This window comes from Balaenoptera borealis, assembly GCF_965194805.1.
Source record: "Balaenoptera borealis genome assembly, chromosome: 8".
Lineage (NCBI taxonomy): Eukaryota > Metazoa > Chordata > Mammalia > Artiodactyla > Balaenopteridae > Balaenoptera > Balaenoptera borealis.
In genome coordinates, this window is record NC_138865.1 from 92,166,949 (window position 1) to 92,192,349 (window position 25,401).

The window sequence follows — 25,401 nt, forward strand, 5'->3', positions numbered from 1 at the left end:
CACTGCGCCAGGTTGAAGCGACTTCCTCTTTTCTTTCCCTTCTTCCTCTCCCTGGCCCCGCCTCCCGGAAGCCTCGCTTGGTCTTCGCTTGCGGGTAAGGGGTGAGAGGTGGGTGGGTTGCACGGACCTTGGTGAATAACTGCCCAGAGTTCCGCTCCCGGGCGGCGCAAGTTGGAAGAACTCAGGTTAGATCTCTGACAAGGGTGGGACGGGACTCTGCAGGCAACGGGATCTCCACCCTCTCCAGCTCCCAGGCCTCCCTCTCCGGGGCCTGCAGTTGGCCCATCCGGAGGGTGGGGTCCTTGGCCCCTCTCGAGTTGGATTGAGGCCGTTGTCCTGCTCCTCTCTCTCCAGGCGAGATCCCACTCAGGTTGCTGCCACCGATACCCTTCTCCTGGAGCTTGAATTGGAAGCAGAGTAGTGTGCAGTCTCGTTGATGGCAGGGCTATTTCCTAAAGTAGCAAAGTGCTTTAGCATCTATTCCGCCTCCTTTGAGCTCCGAAACCTTGGGAGGCAAGTAGGGCAGACAATATCCGTTCGCTTGCATTATGCATATGGAGAACTCACTCTTGCAAGGCAGCATGGCTCCCTAAAAGTTAGAACTGGGATTCACACCCAGGTCTAGCTTCCACCGGGTTGCACAAATTCGTGGGGAGAGCGTTTGGAAATAGAGAAGAAACTGCAAATATAAAAAGGAGAGCTAGCATTTCTGAGTGCATACTTCATGCTAGGCATTATGCTGAGTTCTTTCTGTACTTATTTCTTCCTTATAAGGAGCATAGGAAGCTTATATTGTTGTTATTTCTGGTTTAGGAACTTGAGGCTCAGAGATGATAAATGACTTGTCCAGTATTAGTAATTTAGTAGACATCTCCCAGGTCTCTTTAAGCTCTCTGATTCTCCCAACACTATAGAATTAACTTCTTTTCTAATCAAATTGAACTTTTCAGATGTTGACATTTCGGGAAATGAGATTCCTGACATTTTTCTTGGTCTCTTCACCCTTTGCCAATTGTCTTATTTCTTAGCAGCATCCTATTTAGAAATTTGTAGTTCCGTAAATTCAGCTGTGACTCTTACTCCACAATTTTTCTCTTTCCAAGAGGAACTTAAGGATCATGTTGCTGAGTGTGGAATTAATGGATCCAGGTTAAAGGATTGGCCAGAAAAACTGCTAGTTTTTATATCATAGGTGGACCCTCTTTAGTTCTCTTTGCAAAACTTAACTAAGTTTCTGTCTTTTTTTTCTCTCCAGGAAAAGAGCTATCATCTTGTGCCAAGATGTCAGGAATTGGAAATAAAAGAGCAGCCGGAGAGCCTGGCACATCTGTGCCTCCGGAGAAGAAGACAGCTGTTGAAGATTCAGGGACCACGGTGGAAACAATTAAGCTCGGGAGTGTCTCTTCAACGGTATGTGGAAACAATGCTGTGAGAGTGTGTTTTTCTTCTGTCAGTGGCAATCTGAAAGTAATAATTTATGGAAGCCTTCTGGAGTAAGGGAAATTGATTTGAAAAGAAGAGGGAAATAAAACAGCCAGAAGTAGATGAAATGATGCATTGCTCATTTCTGAAGAAGAAATATATTGACATTTGATCTTTATTTTTAAAGGTATGTTTATATTCTCTGAAGAGTCTGGTCCCTGATACAGCATTGAGGTATTTAGCATTATAGGCATTTAGCAGTGAGGGAGCTATACACTGATTTTTCATTCACTGAAAACTTAGGTGCCAGGTACTAAGAGGCAATGTAGCAAAATCACTGAGAGAGTGTCTTCTTATTTCCTTGTCTGTAAAATGTAATTATAGTGCCTAACTCGCTGGGTTTTTGAGGATGAAATAAAAGAGTTCCTGTTAAGGAATATTACCTTTAACATGGTAATGTACTATTAATAGTTTTTATTGGGCTAGATATCGTGGCCATAATGGTGAATAAAATAGATATTGTCCTTGCTGTTATGGAGTTGACAGTTTTATTAGACTGTTATACACCAACAGCTTATAGTAATGTTATATGTCCATTAGACATCAGAAGCTCACTATAATAGGTCAGGCAGGAGTCTGTATTTTGGAACTCAGCCATGGTGATATGGTGTAAAAATGCTTCACATTTGTATAGCCGACAAAACCACATCTACTCTTTGAAACTGAGGATCAGAGAGAATAATAGGAACATTCAGAGTAAATTGTTGTTAAGTATCATTTCTGAAGTTGTCTGGGGTTCATCAGCCTCCTGTTGCCAGGAGGTGATTTTTGTCTTGGCACTGTCTCACGTCATGCATCCCAAGGACATTTATTCATTCAATAATAAATATTTATTGAGAATCTGTTATTTGCCAGACACTGTGCTTTACCCTAAGGACAGCCCCTGGACTTCAGTTTGTAGGTTGGCACTGAGAAGGGAACAGACTGTCATAATAGAGTGGGAAATGTGCTCTTCACAGGGATAACCACATGTGCTAAGGGAAGCACCGAACACACGTTCCATTTTGGACTTTATCTAGAAGGCAGTGAGAAGCTACTGGAAGGTTTTAAGCAGGGGAGTAACATGCTCTGACTTAGATTTGGAGAATAGACTGTAGGGGAGCAAGGGTTGTAAGCAGGAGTTCAGTTAGCAAAATTGTTCCCTCATTCCTTCTCCCTCTCCTCCCTCCCACTCTCCCTCTCTAAGGGTGGGGAGCTGGGGCATGTATCCACTGATCCCTGCCCCAGTTGGTTGAAGGTTGCCCTTGAAGGCAGTAACTCCTCCTTTGCACTTTGAGGTTGCTGTAGTAAACAAACTGAGATTGTGGAGCAAAAAACTTTGAGACTGCAAGGTATGCTTGAAGTGGGACACTGGTAGGGTGACTGGAGCTGTCCACCGGAGGTGTGCTGGAGTCTGGAAGGCTGACAGATCGTGGCATGGGATGCAAAAGTGTCTGCTACATGTAGGAGGCTGTTGCCGTAATCTTGAGGGATCACGGTGGCTTGGGCCACTGTGGAGGTGGTGTCGACAAGATTTGCTCGTGGATTGGGTGAAGTCTGTGAGAGGAAGGAGGCACGATGACCCCAGGATTTTGGAAGTATGGAGTTTTCACTAACTGAGCTAGGGAGGGGTGTGAGAGGAGCAGATTTCTGGGAGCTGTGGGGGATGAATCATGAGTTTGATACTGGACATATAAGTTTGAGGCATTTATTAGACCTGTGAGTGGATAGGTAGTTGGATGAGGTGATCTGCCGTCTGTGGAGAGATCTGGGCTAAAGCTGTACATTTGATAATCATTATTTTTTAACTGGTATTTAAATCCATGAGACTATAGGCTCTCCCATAAGGAATGAGCATAGATAAAGAAGTCTGAGGACAGGGCCCTGGAGCACTGCAACCCTTCACGTCAAGGAGATGAGAAGAGACTAATTGAAGAGGAGCCATTGAAGTAGGAGGAGAATAAGAGAGAGTGGGGTCCCAGAAGTCAAAAGAAGAAAGTGTTTCAAGAAGGAGTTGATCAGGTGCTCCTGTTGGGTTGAGCAAGGGGAGGGCTGAGACTTTAGATTTAGCCATAGACATTTCACTGGAGACTTGACAAGCACTGTGTTGGTGGAGTGGCGACAATGGCAGCCTGACTGCAGTGAACTTAAGAGAATATGAGAGGAGGGGAATTAGGGCAAAGAGGGCAGAGATGTTGCTTTGGAGGAGTATTGATGTAAAGTAGAACAAAGAAAATGGGGCCTTAGCCAGAGGGAAATGTGGGGTTGAGGGAAGGTTTTCTTAATTTGTTTTTTAAAGTAGGAGATATTACAGCATTTTTATTTATTTATTTATTTTAATTAATTAATTAATTTTTTGGACTGTGTTGGGTCTTTGTTTCTGTGCGAGGGCTTTCTCTAGTTGCGGCAAGCGGGGGCCCCTCTTCATCGCGGTTCGCGGGCCTCTCACTATCGCGGCCTCTCTTGTTGCGGAGCACAGGCTCCAGACGTGCAGGTTCAGTAGCTGTGGCTCACGGGCCCAGTTGCTCCGCGGCATGTGGGATCTTCCCAGACCAGGGCTCGAACCCGTGTCCCCTGCATTAGCAGGCAGATTCTCAACCACTGCGCCACCAGGGAAGCCCCATTTTTATTTATTGATGAAATGATTTGCTAGAGAGGATAAAGTTGATGATGTAGCAGAAAAAGAAGACAGTTACTGGTGTGATGTCCTTGACTAGAAGAGAGAATGTAATATGATGCACAAGTGGGAGAATGGACCTTGACTAGGAGAGGGATGGTTTATCGACAAGAAGGAAGGCAAGGGATGTGGGTTCAGATGTAAGCAGGGCAGTAGTGAGGGTTGTGGGAGATGGATGTGGACATGCTCTTCTGATTGCTTCTGTTTTTTTTTCAGTGAAATCAGAAGCAAGACTCATCTGAGAGTGAGGATGGGGGAGGAAGTTTTGGAGGTGCGAAGAGACAGGAGAAGGTAGGAAGTAGTCATCTTGAAGAGAGAATGGACTCGAGAGAAGGAGTAGGGCTGCTGGGCAGCACTGAGGACCTACCTGAGTCTGTGAGCATGAGTTTAAAGTGAGGCCAGTCAGCATGGTGCTTTATTTTTTCTAGTCACATTTAGCTTCATGGATGTAGGTGGAGAGTCGGATGTTACCAGGATTGGGGTTTTTAGCAGGCAAATATGGAGCAAGGGAGGAGAAGGTTATAAAGCAGTGTGACTGGTCATGGAATTTAAGTTTGATAAGGAAGTGAGGAAGTGAGAGGAGTGAAAGACATAGGTACAAGACGAAGGTATAGGACCAGTGGATTGTATAATAGATCCTGGAGGAGTTGAAGAATTGTTGGAGTTGATAAACTAGAGAGAGTGAGCTGGAAAAACAGGTGGTAATTGTGGAGAATGGGATGTTTGAAATTGAGCTTATAGAGAACATCCAGGTACAGCTAAGACCAAGAATAGGAATAACTGGGAGTTTGGTGACTGAGGGAGGTAAAGGACAAGATCATTGGAGGAGAGGAGGTCAGGATACAGGATCTGAGATACAGGAACGATCATCTATATGGGAATTGAAATTAGTAAGAAGTACAACATGAGTAGTATTGGAGAGAGTGATGACAAGCCAGGTACTAAATCTTCAGGAAATGTGGGGAAGTGACCTGGGCATTTATAGATGAGTGCAGCAAGGCAGGGTGGCAGGTGGTCCAGACCAATGGCATGAGCTGCAAAGCTAGGAGGTTTTAGGGAGCAAAGTGGATAATGGCTTAGTGGCAGTGGAGAACAAGGAGGACACCCACCTGCCTCCAGGCACAGGGCTTCAAAGCATGTGGGAGAGAAACAGCCATCACTGGGGAAGCCTGCAGGGAAACAGTGTTCTTATCCAGGTTTCAGGTGGAGCAAAGAAGGGGGAGGTGATGCTCAGAAAAGAGGTTAAAGATATAGTTTATTAATAGTATTCATAAACTGGTACAGTTGGGAAGCTGTTGACTGTTTTGGCGTATCAAGACTGTTTAACCAAATGGAAGAGAGAAAGTAAAAGTGAAACAAGAAATTGGTGCTCTAATAAATGGTTCTTACTTTAAAATATTCATTAATTTCTAAGTAAAGTAAAAATGTAATCCTTTCGACATGCTGTTTCTTTGTCTGAGGTTCTCCCTCCCTCCCCCCCCACCCCCCATCCCCCCACCAGCTTTTCTTAGAGAGAGGTTAAAGATACTGAGAGGGGTACCCAATTACTGATGGAGTGACGTTTTGGCAGAAACAGAAGAGAAGGGGTCCTCAGCACAGGTTGAGGTTTTAAGAATATGGGCATAAGTTGGTAAGTTGTGTGGATGGGTTTAGGAGATGGGAAATTGAAGAACTTTCCATCTGATGGTTTCTGTTTTCTCTTTAAAACGGAGGCCAAGTCACCTGCTTAGTGTGATGTGAGAGGACACAGGGTTTGGTAGTTTGACGTTGCCTCAGTGTAGAATAGGAGCTAGATCACTTGATCCAGAAAGAAACATTTCCGGACAAATGATAAGATCTGCTCAGGTTAGAATTCATTTTATAAAGGCACCAGTCTCCCTGGTTTAATGACCTTATCTAGAAGTCTCAGCATACTGGGTATAGGAATGGAATAGTCTAATACGTGGATTAATTCAGATTGGGGTTTGTTCGCAGAGGTAAAATAAAAAGATTAAAGGCAGAGAACTTGAGGAGCCTGATAGGCAGGAGTTTGAAGGAATGTATTATAGGGTATAGTCAAGGTATGGAAGATAGTGGAGACAGAGGAGAAAGGAGAAAATTCAAGATTTTGGAGATCCAGATGAAGACTGGTATATTGAGATAAGAGCATGAGCTATCTGGAAAGATGGTTTTATTCAGAGAATGGAAAGTCGGAATTTAAGATTTCAGATGTGACACAGTTCTAGATAATGACAAAAGTCTAGGATGTGGCTTTTGAAATGTCTGGCTGAAGCACAGTGAAGGAAGTGATCATTGGAGTTAAGGGATTCAAAATGCTGACAGTGTAGATGCTAGAGGATTTGATGGTTTGTCCACACATGTACATGTCCACATGTATAGTGAAGTCACCAGATGTGTTGACGGGGACTGGGATACAGAAGGACCTGGTTGTCAAAGTCTTGAATAAATGACGGGCAGTGGTTAGGAGATAGCTGATTGATTGGGGTAGAGGGTGGTCTAGCTGGGTGGTGGAGCCTCACAGTAGCAGTATTTTGTGGATGTCCACGTGACTAGAACAGTGAGCTGGGTGAAGTCAAGGTTCTAGTGTATTTGTGTGTGTCATTCTTTCCTCCCATCATCACAGACCTTTACCTTTATGTATTTCTTCTGCTCCTACTTCTTATCTCATTATTTGCTGTAAGATTTTTTTAATAAATAGCTTTATTCATAGGAACTAAGCAATGCACATTTTAACCCCTGTTGAGTTTAACCACTGATTTGTCTAATTTCTTTATGGAGACTAATAAGACTGGTTTCCTGGGGCAGGAGGAGTTAGACATTCGAACACTGCAAGCCAAAAATCGCAAACTGGCAGAAATGCTGGATCAACGGCAAGCCATTGAAGATGAACTCCGTGAGCACATCGAAAAACTGGAACGAAGACAGGCCACCGATGATGCCTCACTATTGATCGTCAACCGGTACTGGAGTCAGGTAGCTAGCTTGTTAATGTACTCCGGTTTTTATCTGAGCATTGTAGTTCTCCTTAGCAGTCTCTTTATTTCCAAAGTTGTTTCCTTTTGTGTTTTCATAACTGTACCTTCCCTCCTCCAGTTTGATGAAAACATCCGTATCATCCTTAAGCGTTATGATCTGGAGCAGGGTTTGGGAGACCTACTCACAGAAAGAAAAGCCCTCGTTGTGCCTGAGCCGGAACCAGACTCTGATAGCAATCAGGAACGGAAAGATGACCGAGAGAGAGGTGAGTGTTGGTGGCGGATTTGCCACTTCAGGCTTTCTGGGTGTTTGAAGTAGAGCTTCGCTTTGAGGCTCTCCATTTGAGGAGAAAAAATAGATTTTGATATTTCCAGTTTTATAATTTTAGGGGCTTCTTTTTTCCCCCTGTGTCCTCAGGGGAAGGGCAAGAGCCAGCTTTCTCTTTCCTTGCTACTTTGGCCAGCAGTTCCAGTGAAGAGATGGAATCTCAGCTGCAGGAGCGCGTGGAGTCCTCCCGTCGAGCTGTGTCCCAGATTGTGACCGTCTATGATAAACTGCAAGAAAAAGTGGAGCTCTTATCACGGAAGCTGAACAGTGGAGGTGAGGCAAAAACCAGGAGACTGGAAGCAGAGGGGGAGAAATAGGAACTCACCTTTGTATGCTAGTTTGTAGTTTTCAGACTCACATATTTATTTTTAATTAAATTTCTTGGAGTCAGTTTTAATATGTCCTTGATTTTTGTGTTTCTGTTATCTCTAATATTTTCAAAAAGTTGACTCAGGCTTTAGAATTGTTAGATTTCAGTGTTTAAAAAGATAAAACAACAAAATATTATAGGGATGGAAAAGTGTCTATTTGAAATAAAAGTATTAATTTATGTTACTGATTAGATTTAATGCAAAAACTTATATTTGTTCAGTGTAGTTAAGTATTTGTGTAGTTAGGTTGCATCTTCTTTTTTTTGAATTTATTTATTTTTGGCTGTGTTGGGTCTTCATTGCTGCGCGTGGGCTTTCTCTAGTTGCGGCGAGCCGGGGCTACTCTTCATTGCAGTACGTGGACTTCTCATTGCAGTGGCTTCTCTTGTTGTGGAGCACGGGCTCTGGATGCACGGGCTTCAGTAGTTTTGGCACGCGGGCTCAGTAGTTGTGACGTGTGGGCTCTAGAGCGCAGGCTCAGTTGTTGTGGTGTGCGGGCTTAGCTGCTCCACGGCATGTGGGATCTTCCCGGACCAGGGCTCGAACCCGCGTCCCCTGCATTGGCAGGCGGATTCTTAACCACTGCGCCACCAGGGAAGTCCAGGTTGCATCTTCTTAAGTGTCCTGATTTCATGCTTTAAATAATAATCCTGGTCTAGTTGTAATGTCTTAATTTCTCTGATTGTCATTAAGATGTTTAACCGTTCATTTCTGAAAGAAATATGTCGAATGCAATGGAGGTTGAACCATTGGCTGGGAAAATAAGAATTTTCTTACTCTGTAATTTTGTTTTTTAAGATACTTGGGCTAAATTATCAATAGAATTAAAAGAAGAGGCATATTAAAGACTTGTGAATATTTTGTGGGCAAAGGTTTCCTTTGCTTTTCCAATAAGGTGTTTGTGTATTTCTGTATTTTATTATTTGGATAACAGATACTTGTTTTAAGATATACAAATCAGAAATCACATGAAGTACACTACAAAAGTCCTTCCATCTTACTTTCCAAAGACAGCCATTGTAAACAATATTATTCGTGTCCTCCCAGACTTTTGTGTTCATATATTACATCTACTTGTGTGTTCCCAGCTAAGCTATGTCTCTTGGTGCAGTGCCTTGCCTCACTCTTCTTTGTTTCTCCATTTTCTAGCACTGTTTCTGGTGTCTAGTGGGTGCTTACATAATGGTGAATGAATGGCTATAAATCTTCCCCGTCACCTAATGTAAACCGAGCTGTATGTTACTTCTTTCTCCCTTGGCTCCACTTGAATAGTTAGAAGGTATTATTAAACATTAGTAATATGCCACACGGATATACCATATGCATTATGGTTTATACCATATGCATTATGGTTTATACAATATGCATGGTATACCAGATAATATGCTATATGCAGAGGCTATGTCGTTATTAAACTTGATTTTATAAATGAATATCAAGTAAAGGAATTGCTGTATTTAAAAAGGAACTAAAATGAGTAGCGCATTAAACAGTACTTTAAAATTGTTCTTTTGATGGCATGCATTTTAAGGTAGGATTTAAGTTAAAAAATAAAAACATTCATTACAAGTTACAAACTGCTAAGCTATTATTTATAACATAAAAGGCAATTGCCATTGATAAGCTGAATGTTCTAAGAGATAAAGGCGTATAAAGTATGAATTGTAGCATCAACTGTAACTTTTGGCGGTTCATTTTTTTCCTCATGTTTATTTGGTCCTTGATTCAAAAGAATTATATTTATCAGCTTGTTTATTAATTCACTGAATATTTATTGAGCTCTTATTGTATTCTGGGCCTTATTCTCAATATTTTAAGATATTAAGAGGATTAAAATTCAGCCCCTAGTTCTTAGCTTGGGTTATGAATCAGAATCACTTTGAGAGTTTTCGGAGCATACTCTTTTTTGGCCCTGCCCATGTTTATTCTTATTTAGTAGGTATAGGATGGGTCCTAGGTAAGTATCTAATTTTAGAGGTTCCACAAGTGATTCTGATGGGTAATCTTGGTTGAAAACCATGAAAGCCACCGCATGACCAACCTGTATTATGTTTCTAAGAGCAGTGTCAATTTTACTTCCTGATAACTGTCTCTAGGGGCAGTACATAACCCGAGAGTATGTGGTTTCATTTACTAACATTTGGATTTCAGCTATAGTATTTGTGACTCTGATTTTAAACATACTAATTTGGTATGGTAAGTTCTGTAGATTTACTACCTTCTTTGTAAATAATACTGCACACTTTGGGTTTTTTTGTTTGTTTTTGTTGTTGTTGTTTTTTAACATCTTTATTGGAGTATAACTGCTTTACAATGGTGTGTTAGTTTCTGCTTTATAACAAAGTGAATCAGTTATACATATACATATGTCCCCATATCTCCTCCCTTTTGCATCTCCCTCCCTCCCACCCTCCCTGTCCCACCCTTCTAGGTGGTCACAAAGCACCGAGCTGATCTCCCTGTACTATGCAGCTGCTTCCCACTAGCTATCTATTTTACATTTGGTAGTGTATATATGTCCATGCCACTCTCTCACTTCATCCCAGCTTACCCTTCCCCCTCCCCGTGTCCTCAAGTCCATTCTCTAGTAGGTCTGTGTCTTTATTCCCATCTTGCCCCTAGGTTCTTCATGACCATTTTTTTTTTTTTTTTCACACTTTGGTTTTTGAGCCTCAGGAGTGCCTCTGGCATAGTATGTCAGAATATGATAAGTAATTCTATGCTCTTGTCTTTATTCTTCATGATTTTATAGGTGCTCATTTGAACAAGGAAATTACTGCTCCCTGCCCTGCCCTTCCCTTCTCTCCCAACAGAGAGATGCTTCATGTTGGTGTTAGTGAATAATAGGAATTTGTGACAGCCTTAGAAAATAGAATTTTATTGCTATTAAGTCTGACATTGATTAGAGATACTTCTGTCTTGTCTACAATGCTAAAATGCAGTTTTTTGGGGTGATTGTGCCTTATCTGAATAAAGTTATAGTACCTCTCCTTTTCTTTTCTCAAGGCATTTTAATTTTATAGAAAGGGATGGGCGTTAGGTGACCTTGCCTCTGTGTCTACCTCTACAGAAACACAAGGTTGACTTACTTCCTTAAGCAAGAGCTTTAACTAAGGACTAAGTCCTCTAAGCAAGCCTGGGTTCTTAATCTGTCACGTGAAGATAATAAAAACCAGCCTACTTCTTGAAGTTTTCAGGAAAATAAAGTGAGATAGCACGTTAATGCTTTGGTGGGATACACAGTTGTAAAATCTGACACTATAGATGCTAAACTAAAGTACAGTTCTTCTCCCTCAGATAATCTGATAGTGGAGGAAGCAGTGCAGGAGCTGAATTCCTTCCTTGCACAAGAGGACATGAGGCTACAAGAACTGACAGACCTCCTTCAGGAGAAGCATTGCACCATGTCTCAGGAGGTACTTGACCAGAAAGGAGATGGCAGTTTCCAGTGGCCTGTGGCAGACATTGACTCAGAATACTAAGTGCTTCAAACATCATCTTACTCTAGAAAGCCTGTTTTTATACTGAAGAGCATGCAGGGCAGGTTAAAGCAACCAGCTCTGAGAAATCAAAATCCGAGGAAAGGTTAACGGAAGGAAATAATTGAATGTTTCTCCTTGACTCTGCCTCTGTTTAAGTGGACATTTTAGAATCTTAGTTTTTAGGAAGAATTACCATCATGGAGGTTTGCAAAACAACACACCAAACCCCCAAATATTAAATTACTCCAAATATAAAAGACCATGTACAATGTTACTGAGGAATAGGTTGGTAGAAATTTATCTGAGAATGGAACAGTAGGAAATACTGCATTTATGATGACCTACGAACTTGAGGAATGTGGGTTTTCAATCCAAACTTAGACACAAATAGTGCCATGACCAAACTATGTCAAGATTTGGGTATTTGTTTATTGTATAAAATGATTGAGACAAAGTGGTGATAAGCCTTCTGCTGAAATTTGACCTACCTTAGTTTGGCCACCCAACTCTTATGCATATTGGTAAGTTAATAGTTAACCGTTTACTTAGTGCCTAGCACTTAAGTACTTTACGAATATTATCTCTCATGGTCAAATAACTCTCATCTTACTGCTAAGGAAACAAATTCAAAGAAATTGGTGACTGGTCTGAGGGCACGCAGCCAGAAAGTGATTGAACTGTAATTTGAATGTAGGTCTGTTTAACTTCAAAGCCTATGTTCTTCATTATGCCCTCTTTCCTAAACTGCAGTGCCAAGGTGCATGCTGGGCTGATTGCATAGGAATCATTTGGGAAGTTTATTAATACTTCTCATCAACCTTCAAAGGGCTTAGAGTATAGTCGTGCTTATAAAGAAATAGGAGTGTAGTAAAAAAAATCAGTATAACTTTCTGTCATGTTTTAAGGCATAAGCTAGGTGCTGCCAAGATGAAAAGGTCTTCCTTTACCAGCCCTTTCCCAAATCTCATTTAGCATTACTAAGCTGGAGAGACATATTGCTCTGCCTAGCTGAGCTGATATCCAAGATGGCTCTCATGGCTGGTTGTTTTTTTGTTTTGTTTTCTCTTGTTTTTTGGGTTTTTTTGGCCATGCCACGTGGCTTGTGGGATCTCAGTTCCTTGACCAGGGATTGAACCCGGGCCACGGCAGTGAAAGCACTGAATCCTAACCACTGGGCCACTAGGGAACTCCCGACTCATGGGTGGCTGTTGATGCTGCCTGTCAGCTGAGAGCTCATCTTAGTTGTCCACTGGAGTGTCGCCTCTCCAGCACGGAAGTTTCAGGGTAGTTGGACTTCTTACATGGCAGCTGACTTCTTCCAGAGAATGAGTGTTTCAAGAATATCAGGCAGAACCTGCGTGGCCTTTCAGACATAGCCTTGAAGTTATGTAGCATCATTTCCACTGGGTCACCAAAGTTGACCCAGACTTAAGAGGAGGGGACAATGACCTCGCCTTTTGTGGGGAGGACTGTCAAAGAATTTTGGGGCCATATTTTAAAACCAACACAAAAGATACATGGAGATTAATGTGAACATGTAACAGTTTTATAATTAAAGTATTAAATAGCATTAGCTGTGTATATCTCCTAAATAAGCAGAGAACAACATAGATTTTTGTATCTTTACAGCATCTGATTCTAGATTGCCCTGGGCTCAGCTTGAAAAAGAGAATGGAAGTTTTCCTTCCATTCTTTTTGGATTATCATTTGTTGAAATATGGGAAGGGAAAGTAGAGGGTAAAGATAGCTGTTTTTTCTAAATAAATATTTGAATTTTTATCTCCTAAAATATTTGTCTGGTAAAATCAAGGATGTTATCTTTTGTCTCTTAAAAAACATATTTTCTGATGGGTTTGTGGTCTATATAGGGAAATGGTGCTTCTCAGAGGCAGAAAAATTATTGAATCTTAAGTAGTCTTTTCTTTGTGAGAGTTCTTGTAGACTTGTACAGTTTTCATGATTGTGACTTACCCAGAACTGTTAAACCTGTGATTTCAGTTTTATACTCATGTGTTGGGAAGAGGGTGAAGTAGCTTTTACTTAAATCTTTTCTTTAATGACACATAAGCAAGGGTTAATTTTGTGGGATTTGGGATATAAGGCATTCCTTTTCTAACTTGGTCTTTTTTTGCTGTATTTTTCTGAACACCTGTGTTTGGGATGTAGTTCGCCAAGTTGCAGAGTAAAGTGGAGACAGCTGAGTCACGAGTATCTGTCCTGGAGTCCATGATTGATGACCTGCAGTGGGATATTGACAAAATTCGAAAGAGGGAACAGCGACTCAATCGACACTTGGTAGAAGTCCTAGAACGGGCAAGTGCTGTTTTATGCATAGTTTGAAGTCTAGAATCATTTTAAGGAGTCTACTCAGAAAGGATGGACTTAGGTAGTAGTACTTGGAGAAAAAATGGACTTCTTTGAAAGTACTTTGGTTATCAGCCTAAAATTTTAGGGTCTCTCACTAAAGGATCTTTGTCTTCTCCATAGGTGAATTCAAAAGGTTATAAAGTATACGGTGCAGGGAGCAGTCTCTATGGCGGCACAATCACTATCAATGCCCGGAAGGTAAAATTGCGACTCCCTGAGGGTGTGTTTTTTTGACCTGGTGTCAGGTATTGTGTTCGGTGCTTAGGATTGTGTTCACAAGTTCACAAGTGACAGCGTGGGGTTTTGCTAGAAGAGTGGATCATTGGAGCTGGAAGCTTAGGAATGGGAATGATTTAGAAATTCCTTTTCTCTATTCTCACTTTGCTATTTCCTCCTTTTCTCCAGTTTGAGGAAATGAACGCGGAGCTCGAGGAGAACAAAGAGTTGGCTCAGAACCGTCACTGTGAGCTGGAGAAACTTCGGCAAGACTTTGAGGAGGTCACTACACAAAATGAAAAGCTGAAGGTAGGAGACACAGCTCTGAGGGGCAGTAAAATGAAACTTTTTGCTGATCAACTCACATATGTGTTGTGAACCGTCATAATTTATTACGGAAAAGAAAAATGTAAGTTTTGTTCCTATATCCATTTATTTAGTTATATATATATACTTAATATTGGTACCCTGCCTTTTCTGAGAAGGATTGAAAGCAACCTACAAAAATGCATTGGCTGAATCAAAGTGCACTAACTTAAGAATTGTTGAGAAAAAATGAGGAGTAGGGTGAACTAGGGTGAGGATCCAAAGTGGGTTTTCAGAATGGGGCTTGTATACAGGATATACGCAAGAAGCATGTAGCGACCGTGCGTAGGCCACTCCCAGGTCAGTAATTGCCAAATGTGGGCCACAGAATTTGCCTCTGCAGTTTCTAACTGCCAAAACAGAGAAAGAAACATGGTCAGTGATCCTGTTGGTTTTCAAACCTGCCCATTAGAATTTTCTCTCCCTGGTTCTTGGGGGGGAAGAAAGTAGATTCCGAAAGTCTTCCCACCCCTCTTTCAGTCACAACCACCCATCTTTTATAATTTGATTTGTTTCTAGGTAAATATATGAATAAAGATGTTTGAACTGAAAAGACAAAAAAAAAAAAAGAACAAAAACAACCTGAGTTGAATCAGTTGAAGTGTTTGGGTAATTAAAGTAAACAGTTACTTAGGAGAAGCATAAGTATTTTTGATACAATAACAAAAATATTTTTCTCCGTGACTGTCAATAAAGAGAACAAGTTAGTGGCTAGGGTCCTCAACTATGTTCTTAAAATAAGTATCCTGACAAATTTCATAGTGCTCTTCTCTGTCCCTAGATCTGACAGATTTCATAGGGCTCTTCTAGTGTCCTTGGATCTCGGTTGACACATAATGTAAAACATGTTATCAATTAAAACAGTCCTTGGGTGGAAGAATACAGGTACCAGATACCACCTCTTGGAGGGTCTAATTTAAGTTAGGATAGATTTTATGTAACTAGAGGACTAGGTAGATAGATTTCATTAAAGTTTGTCTCAGTTGCACAAGACGTCAGAGAGTTTAAGATTTTATTTCCAGGCTAGTAGCATCCTAGATTCTGCCTCTGACTTTCCTTTGCTTTGGGCCCTCCTAAGGTGGAATTGCGGAGTGCTGTGGAGGAAGTGGTCAAGGAGACTCCAGAATATCGCTGCATGCAGTCACAGTTCTCTGTCCTGTACAACGAGAGCCTGCAATTGAAAGCCCACTTGGATGAGGCTCGGACCCTGCTTCATGGCACCAGGGGGACCCACCAACGCCAAGTTGAGCTCATTGAGGTAACAGCCTAGCTTTGTCTTCTGTATATAAGCTTTCTCCCTCATAAATTTTATAATTTTACTCTCTTATGCTCAATCTTTTATTCATTCAGCAAACATTTATAGAGTGGCTGTAGGTCTTTACTCTGCTAGATGGTGGGCATCCTGCCATCAGAGATCTTACAGTCTAGTGGGGAGAACAGTATCCAGTAGAATGCAGTGTGTTGCAATAGAGCATATCCAAAAGGTGCAGTGATAAAGGAGACAGAACATCTGATTTGACTGTGGAGCCGTCCTGATTCCACTTACCAAAGTGCAGTATGACTCTTAAGGATAAAAACAAGTTTACTGGTAGAAAAAAATAGAAGGGCATTCCCAGCAGTGAGAACAGCAGATGTAAAAAAAATAGTTTAGTATGGCTGGAGTCTTATGTGCATTGGGGAGCATAGTGTATAGAAGCTATATCACTGCTTACAAGCCATTATATCATATAATGGCATATGTAAATAATTTTTTTAAGGCAGAAACTTTCATTCATGTGTTCACTTCTGTATTTTTCATTGCCTTTAAGGTTATGTTTGTAGTAGTTGGTCTTTTACTGTATGTCTGCCAAAGAGTTGAGTATATCTTACTTTACTGTTTATATACTGTTTTATTCTTTAGTTCTCCAACCAAATTGTAATATTCTCAGAGTTAGGAGCCATTTCCTATATTTCTTGAGTCTCCTGCTAGTTCTCAGATCAGTGTTTTGTAGCTGTCTGGTGCTCGTTAAGTATTGATTGAATTGGAACTTTTCAGAGTAATCCCTCTTTTCTTGATATTTTCTCTTTTTCTTCTTAGATCCTTATAGATCAAGGATCTATATACATAGATAAGGATGTTGATCCTTATAGATCAAATTTAGGAAACAGTAATAGAATATGATGACATGTCCACATTTTGATAAGAAGTTTTGATTGGTTCCTTTTTCTGTGTGTAGCGAGATGAGGTTAGTCTTCATAAGAAGCTGAGGACCGAAGTGATCCAGCTAGAAGATACACTGGCCCAGGTCCGCAAGGAGTATGAAATGCTGAGGATAGAATTTGAGCAGACCCTTGCAGCCAACGAACAAGCAGGTACAGTTACTCTGCCTCCACCCTGTAGTTCGTCTGCTGCATGTGCCTTCCTGGAAAGACACAGCGTGGTCACCAGGGTTTGTTATGGAGCTCAGAAATCCTAAAGAACCTTAATTCAAATCCTGTCATTCATTTTGGTTTACAGCCTGGGTGCTTGGGGTTTTTTTTGTTTGTTTTGTTTTTAAATTTTATTTATTTATTTATTTTTGGCTGCATTGAGTCTTCGTTGCTGCGCGCGGGCTTTCCCTAGTTGCGTTGAGCAGGGGCTACTCTTTGTTGCGGTGCACGGGCTTCTCATTGCGGTGGCTTCTCTTGTTGCGGAGCACGGGCTCTAGGCGCGTGGGCTTCAGTAGTTGTGGCTCGCAGGCTCAGTAGTTGTGGCTCGCGGGCTCTAGAGTGCAGGCTCAGTAGTTGTGGCGCACAGGCTTAGTTGCTCCGCAGCATGTGGGATCTTCCCGGACCAGGGCTCGAACCCATGTACCCCGCATTGCCAGGCGGATTCTTAACCACTGCGCCACCAGGGAAGCCCTGGGTGCTTGTTTTTTAACTCAGATTGGCCAGTTTTGTTTTCATCTTCTGAGAAGGAATCTTCCTTTTGTCAGTTCTCCCTGTTTCTCAGAGGTCCCTCACGTGTTCTACACTTTCTTTCCTTGTGCCTTTGCCCTCGTCACAGTTCCTCCTGACATTGCTATTGCTGTATTTAAGGCCCCATAAACCGGGAGATGCGCCACCTCATCAGTAGCCTCCAGAATCACAATCACCAGCTGAAAGGGGAGGTCCTAAGGTATAAGCGGAAACTGAGAGAAGCCCAGTCTGACCTGAACAAGGTAACCAGGAGGAGGAGAATAAGTATTATTTTCTGTTAAGTTTGCAAAGCTGTCTTGGGGTGAGGAGAGTGGTGTGGTCACCATAAGTGTGGGTGATGCTTTCCTTTCTCTGCCCTCCCAGACACGGCTGCGCAGTGGGAGTGCCCTCCTGCAGTCTCAGTCCAGTACTGAGGACCCTAAGGACGAGCCTGCAGAGCTAAAACAAGATCCTGAGGACTTGTCTGCCCAGTCCACCGCATCGAAGGCATCTCAGGAGGAAGTCAACGAAATTAAGTCCAAACGCGATGAGGAAGAGCGAGAACGAGAAAGGAGGGAGAAAGAGAGGGAGCGAGAAAGAGAGCGGGAGAAGGAAAAGGAGAGAGAACGAGAGAAACAGAAACTAAAAGAGTCAGAAAAAGAGAGAGATTCTGCTAAGGATAAAGAGAAAGGGAAACATGATGATGGAAGGAAAAAGGAAGCAGAAATTATCAAACAGTTGAAGATTGAACTCAAGTAAGAGCAATGTTTAGAGTAACTGTTTCTGACTCAAAAGCTAAGGTTAGGACGTCGTGCATGAAATGTTTGAATGATGGCATGGCTTATTCAATAATTGTAATGTATCAGGTGTAACTAAATGTACAATTAATGTGGTCTCAATTCTTGATCAAGTGTACAACTTCAGTGGCCTGTGTGGCTATTGTATAGTCTGGTTCAGTGATCAGGTCTCAGTAAACCCCATTGTTGTAGCCTTATTCTTCATGAATCCAAATTAAGGAAAAGGATGTCATGATTGAGGTAACACTCATGAGAATTATTGGAAATAAATACTGCTGTTTACTAGATTTGGGCAAATTGTTGGCATTAATTATAATTTAAATTATAGTAGGTAGAATATGTATCGCTATAACTTGAACAATATTGATCTCTTTGCCTGACAGTTAAGTAGTCTGTGTATATATCAGATCATTTTAAGAGATTTCTAGGAGGTTTACTCCTACAGGCATTGAAACGGTAGGACAGACCTTTAAGTTGAGAAACACTGCCATAATCTCACATATCGCCGCTTCTCATCCTGCTCAGCCGTACCTCTTCTGATAGAACTGGTTCCTTCTTGCTCCCCATTGGTCATGGTTGAGCCTTTATTGATGTTTGGATTTAAGGGACTACTGTGCCCAAAACATTTGAACTTCTTTGGTATATAAAAGGATAGTTAAGAGGTTCGAAAATTTAGTAAGATAAAGTTTTAGCCTTTAGCTGATGGTTAATCACTCAATTGTCAAATCTAGGATTAGCAGTATATTTTAAACTTTGAATTTTCTCCCTTTTTTTCTCTCTTCCTCTTGCTCTCTTTAAGGCAGTTTTTTTCTCCTCCAAGTGTGGTATCAGAATCATTTGGGTGACTTACTTAAAATACATTCCTGGACTCCATCCCAGACCTACAGAGTCTCAGTTTCTAAGAGTGGTGCCCCAGAACTTTGCCTATTTAACAAGTGCCATAAGTGTTTATTTTATAACTATGTTGGAGAACTTGGTCTGACGGGAGAAATGAGTCTTTTTATACAACTTACTTTTCTATACTTTCTGAGTGTATCCAGAAATCTCTTGATAGTCTGTGCAAAAGTTTTGTCTTTTAGATGTGGTATATAAAGTGTAAAATAGAACTGTTGTAAAATATTTTGCATAATTCAAAATTCCCTTGCTCTGATGCCCTTTGTTTTCTCATTACACCATTCCCCTCTACCACCCTCATCATAGGAAGGCACAGGAGAGCCAAAAGGAGATGAAACTATTGCTAGATATGTACCGCTCTGCCCCAAAGGAACAGAGAGACAAGGTTCAGCTAATGGCAGCTGAGAAGAAGTCTAAGGGAGAGGTAATCTAATCTGCCATTACCTGTCATTCTGGTCAAAATCTTCCATTTGTGGGATTTTCCTTCACACTTCTGAAGGCTGTAGTTTCTTTAAAGTTGGCATTTAAGACTTAGCAACATTTTCTTGCCTTTCAAAGACCATCTAATATAGAGACTTCCAGATTTTCCACTAGGTGGTAAGGTATATCAGAATTACGGGGAATAGGAGTAACCTTTTCAAACTTTTTGTTCCCCTTTGTGCCATATAAATCATTGTCATACTGATTTTTTTCTTCTGGTTACTTTTGGGAAGAATGCCTTATTCTTTTAAAATTGGGAGGTTAGGAAAAAAAAGGGTGAGAACTATTCTAAAGAAAAGTACATTTGCACTCCTCAAAAATGCTGCTTGCAGAAGCGTGTGATGTTGGAATGGAGTGATGTTAAAGCAGGGTTGTGATGTGGCACTAGTGTATCATTTGTCTCCTTCCATAATCCTATAAAGGTTCTTTTGTTGTTATGGGCCCTCCATCTGTGCACAATATTAATTGATTTTTGAAATTGTATTATAGCTTTTTTGTTTTTCTTTTTGTGTGATTTCTTTCCTCCTATAGTTGGAAGATTTAAGGCAAAGACTCAAAGATCTGGAGGATAAGGAGAAAAAAGAGAACAAGAAAATGGCTGATGAAGATGCCCTGAGGAAGATCCGGGCAGTAGAGGAGCAGATAGAATACCTGCAGAAGAAGCTGGCCATGGCCAAGCAGGTGGGCATACTTTCTTTATTTGATGAGCTTTTTAAGTAAATTTTACTTGATAAGTAAGTTATTGACAGTGAAATTTGCCCTGTCATTCCAGTCTTTTTTTTTTTTTTTTTTTGGTTAATATTTTTTTCTCCTATATGTTTGTTTTTACATTGAAGTCTCTCATCCTTCAGTTACTTTGTTTTGTGTATTTGTGAGGAAGGAAATTTACTTCTATTTTCAGATGGATAGCCAGTTATTCAAAAACTGTTTCTTGAAGGATGTATCGTTTCTCTGCTGATCTGCAATCAGGGGATGTAATGAGTATAAAATTTTATAAAAAGATATAAAATTTTATACACATTATGATTATAAATACATGAAACCAAGAAAAACATGTTCCCCAAGTAGGTTACAAATAAATAACCAATATGTTAACTGTAGTGGTTTCTGGATCATAGAACTATAGAGACTTGTCCCCTTCTCATAAGGAACATATATTTCTTTATTTTTAAGTCCCAATGAATTTTATTAACATTCGATAATAAAGATACCAAAAATGGTTGGAAAAACCATATAGGTACATAAATAGACCAAAGTACACATGGGTATTTAATATGTGCAAAAGATATAGTTTTAAATCAGCAAGAAAAAGGAAGACGATTAAATGTGGTGGGCAAAAACAAAATAATTTTGGAAAAAAGTTGAAGATATATTTGAACACTCTACACTAAGATAATTTCCAAATGGAACATATATATAATGTTAAAGAAATCCATAAAAGAACCAGAAGAAAACAGATAAATTTCTTTTTAAATTTGAAGTGGAGAAGATCTTTCTAACTATTAATAAAAGTCTAAAAAATATGAAAGATAAGATTGATAATTTTGACTTATGAAAAAAACCACACAAAACTTCTACATGACAGCAAAGCCAAAGGGTAAATGAGAAACCTGGAAAAAATATTTCTAACTCTTATCATGAAAGGGCTTATCTTTCTAATACATATTTAAAAATGCCCAAAAAATGATAGGGAAGAAAACTCAAAAGCCCAATAGAAGAATAGACAAAAGATATGAATAATTCATAGAAAAACAAATGGCTCTTAAACGTATGAAAAGATGCTCAGTGTAATTTATAATAAGACAAATGTAAATTAAAACTATTTTTACATTCAGTTTTTCACCTATCAGGTTGTTATGAAACAGATGCTTTCAGAGTCGAAAAGTCTGTAGATTCAAGTCAGTATTATAATTGTGGAAAAGTATGAGAAAATGTGAGGTTTTATGACAGAAATTTTCTTAACCAACTCCTACTTGATCAGTTTGCTAGATTATGGTGTGTATAATTTTAGTCTGCTTCAGCTGACCTCAAATATGGATCAATTAATGAGCATCAGACCAACAATCAATGCCAATGGCTTCAGATTCCTAGGGCTAACCTAGTGACAAAACTAAGCTTCTTAAAACTGTCTTCTCTGTCACTAGGTTATTTCCATAACAACAGTCGGAAAGTTTAGTTTCCTGTGTGCACTTCTTTGGAGTTAGAAGATTCTATTAAAATGAAGGTTCTTCTTTCTTATTTTAGGAGGAAGAAGCTCTCCTCTCTGAGATGGACGTCACAGGCCAGGCCTTTGAAGACATGCAGGAGCAAAATATCCGTTTGATGCAGCAGTTGAGGGAGAAGGATGATGCAAATTTCAAGCTCATGTCAGAACGTATCAAGTCCAATCAGATCCATAAGCTGCTGAAAGAAGAGAAGGAGGAGCTGGCAGACCAGGTTTTGACTCTGAAGACTCAGGTAACTAGAATGAAAAAAGCTTTCCAGAATCCTGTTGAAGTAGGATGCTTCTACACGAAGATACAAGTAAAACAATGATTATTGTGGCATTTTTTGTAATAGGAAAAAACTCCCCAAAACTAATGTACATGATTAGGGTACTGGTAAATAAATTATACATCCCTACAGAGGAGTACAGGGCAGCTGTTAAAACAAAAGTGGATCTGCTAATAAGGAAAAATGTTTAAATATATCATTAAGGGATTCATCTATTTATCCCTTTTGTGTTAAAAATGTGTATGTCTTTTGTGCACGTGCTGTGTATCTTAAAAATTTCTGGAAGGCTGCATGAGAAGCTGTAAGAGTGGTTACCTGATTACATCTGAACGTTGGGATGAGAGAATTACCATAGTCTTGCATGTAATTTGAAGGGTTCATGGATAAAATCAGTAATAGTTCGAGTTTTCTAACAGATTCTCTTTTGTGGGCCTGTGGATTAACAGAGCCCAGTCAGTTTTTTGTTTTTTTCCTTCCTGTTTGTGTTAAAATGTGATTTTCTTTTTCTAAGGTTGATGCCCAGTTACAGGTAGTGAGGAAACTGGAAGAGAAGGAACATCTGTTACAAAGCAACATTGGCACAGGGGAGAAGGAGCTGGGTCTTAGGACCCAAGCCTTAGAGATGAATAAACGCAAGGTATGATCGATTACTCTGTGGTCTAAAGTGACAGTTAGTCTTCAGAGGAACAAATAAGTTTAACACTGATGAAATTACAGGTTCACTTTATTCCTTGGGCTTGGTAACATTTTGTCTCACTGGAAATAAGTGGTGATAAGATAATGTTGTTCATACATCCCTCATAGGCAATGGAGGCAGCCCAGCTTGCAGATGACCTCAAAGCACAGTTGGAGTTGGCTCAGAAGAAGCTACATGATTTTCAGGATGAGATTGTGGAGAACAGTGTCACCAAAGAAAAGGATATGTTCAATTTCAAACGGGCCCAGGTCAGTTGTTTTTTCTTCACTTTTTGCCTTTTAGGTATTTTCTGAGCTCTAAAATGACCTATGTTATAAAAGAGTCATTGGTCTATCATATCAATATGTCTTTTCCTATTTAACTGTAAGTTCCTTGAGTGAAGAGATAGAGTCTGTTTTCTTCACTGAAAACTATCCCCAAAGCCTGTCATGGTGGCTGCCACCTAATGGGCATGAAATAAATACTTATTTATTTAAATGAATGAGTTAGTGAAATCGTAAAGAAATAGCAGCAAAAAAAACACTAGAGAATTTTAAAGTTCTTCTTTAAATTCTTCTACAATTTTTCTATTTTTTGCATGCCAACTGTTTCTCCTGATGCCTTTCTATACTTATCTATAAATCTGTAAATTTTGATCCAATCTATCTTCAGCTTAAAATCTAATTGCCTTAAAATAAGATGGCCTATCAAGTTTTCATCTTTTTTCTTTTTCTTAAATTTAATCGCTCTAAACTTAGACTGGAGTTTTGCAGAACTGAACTGACAGTAGTTAGATGCAACTGAAGTTTGGTGATATGATTATGGTTGCCTGTTCCGAAACAAAAGAAAATAGCTGGTCATTTGCAATTCTCTGCATTCCTAAAATATAGTTAGGCATGAAAGGACAGAAAGTCCTTTCTTTCTGCAAAAGAAAGTTCAGGTTGGAGCAATTAATTTTTCTCAAAAATGACAGATCTGGGGGAGTGTGTAATGGGTATGCTATCCCACCACAGGAGGACATCTCTAGACTTCGAAGGAAGCTGGAGACCACAAAGAAACCAGACAATGTACCCAAATGTGATGAGATTCTGATGGAGGAGATTAAGGATTACAAGGTTAGAAAAACTGCCTCAGTGATTTGTGTGTGTTTTTTTGTTTTGGCCTACAATGGCCTACTAACAGATTGGGATAATAAATACTGAACCTCTTTACTTGAAGGTAACAGAGAATGGTTTATTATGTGTGAATGGGTGGGCATGTGGTGCTATTACTGTCTTAATGCTTAGTGGATTTTTTGCTTATATATAAGAGCCCTTTGGGTCATAAACCTTTATGGTTGCTCTGACTCTGATTTCTTTTTTTTCTAGGCACGCCTGACCTGTCCGTGTTGCAACATGCGTAAAAAGGATGCTGTACTTACCAAGTGTTTTCACGTTTTCTGCTTTGAGTGTGTGAAGACCCGCTATGACACCCGCCAGCGCAAATGTCCCAAGTGTAATGCTGCTTTTGGTGCCAATGATTTCCATCGCATCTACATTGGTTGATCCAAGCCAAGGGAAGAAGAGGGGCAGGCTGGACAGGCACTTAGTCCTTAACCACCAAACCTCCACCTCTTCTCTCCTTGACTGTCACCCACAGGGCAGTTTGTCCGTCAGCTCCCTTTCCTTCACAGACTTTACGTCCAGGTTCTCCTCTCTAATACCTAGGTGACTTCTGGAGGAAAGGACTGGTAATGCAAGTCTTGGGTTTTAGAATGGATTAGAAACAACTTTTATTTGTCTTCCCTACCAGCTTTGTGTATTTCCTGCTTTTAGACTTTTCAACATCTTCAGGCTTACTGTATAATCTTGGATTGTCCATTCCTCCTGAAGAAGTCAAATTGGTATTTTTGACACAGAGAAAGAAACAAAGAAGAGTAGAGACACATGGCTACTTGCAGTGGGCAGTGGTCTTTTAGAAATAAGCTGTTTGCAGGCATAAACAGTACTTGATTTGGGCAGTAAACTTTTTGTAAACTTGGATTATAAAATGGTATCATCATGCTACTTATTCCTGGATGGTTTGAAGCCTTAATGAAATTTATGTCCAGGATGATTCAATCCATTTCCTATTCACTGACTAAGTAATTTGTTAATGTCAGCTGGCCTCCTTGTTACACTTATGTAAGTTTTGAATGTTCTACTCATTGATACCTTTACATTTCTCGAGGCTAGAATAATTTCAAATACTATAGCCCCTTTTATCTTATAATGAAATCAAGATTGGAGAGGATGGAGCACAGGACTGAGATGGTGAAGAGATCTTCTGGGTACTCTGCGACCGATACAGGGAGGCCTTGGTGAGCTATGAATTACTCTAATCTGCCTCTCCACAGGGGTTGTCGTGACTCCTGTTTTCCAAAAGATTCTCTGTAATGTTTCTGTAGGACTTTATACTCCACAAGCTTCAATTAAAGCAGGATTCAGTTTGCTTTTGTTTTCATGTTTTCCTTTGAAATTTTTCTATTTGTCAGTATCAGTTGATTTTATACCTGCTGTTTTAGCATTGAATTCTCTTGAACAGAAATAATCAACTTAGATTAAGGGGCTAGCTCTGTTTAAAGTATTTATTTCTCTGATTAATTGAAGCACTTTTCTCCCAGTTTTTTTATTGAATCTGCTCTGGGGAGAGATTATGCCTAAAATATGATGGCTTATTTGACTATTTAGTTCGCTATGGGGGTAAGAGATTGTGATTTGTTTTCCAGAGGGTATCAGACTGCCTGGCACTTTAGTTTGAGAGTTCTTGAAGTATAAGATTTATAGTAACCAGAAAACCAGAGGTTTTCTATATCTCTGGTACGGGGTTGTGTAAAATGGATCCCTTCTTGATCACTACCTGTCCTAGAAGATGGGTAAGGACA

The 25,401-nt window shown here is 40.2% G+C and overlaps 1 protein-coding gene across 8 annotated transcripts; it reads left to right on the forward strand.

The window, feature by feature from the left end:
* Positions 1–6: 6 nt before the first annotated feature.
* Positions 7–24,968, forward strand: RNF20 (ring finger protein 20). Of its 8 annotated transcripts, none has more exons than XM_082403814.1 (20): positions 7–94; positions 1,256–1,410; positions 6,917–7,111; positions 7,232–7,379; positions 7,532–7,714; positions 11,110–11,228; positions 13,461–13,607; positions 13,782–13,859; positions 14,067–14,186; positions 15,322–15,501; positions 16,460–16,595; positions 17,301–17,422; positions 17,544–17,914; positions 19,157–19,274; positions 19,862–20,011; positions 21,575–21,787; positions 22,335–22,460; positions 22,628–22,768; positions 23,513–23,614; positions 23,867–24,968. In XM_082403814.1, exons 2-20 carry the CDS (start codon positions 1,282–1,284, stop codon positions 24,041–24,043), a joined length of 2,955 nt encoding a protein of 984 aa, XP_082259940.1. In that variant the 5' UTR covers positions 7–94; positions 1,256–1,281; the 3' UTR covers positions 24,044–24,968. The 8 variants fall into 8 exon arrangements, with proteins under 8 accessions (XP_082259940.1, XP_082259941.1, XP_082259943.1 ...); XM_082403815.1 differs by having other exon boundaries at positions 8–94; positions 6,944–7,111; XM_082403817.1 differs by having other exon boundaries at positions 58–108.
* The last annotated feature ends 433 nt before the right edge of the window (positions 24,969–25,401 follow it).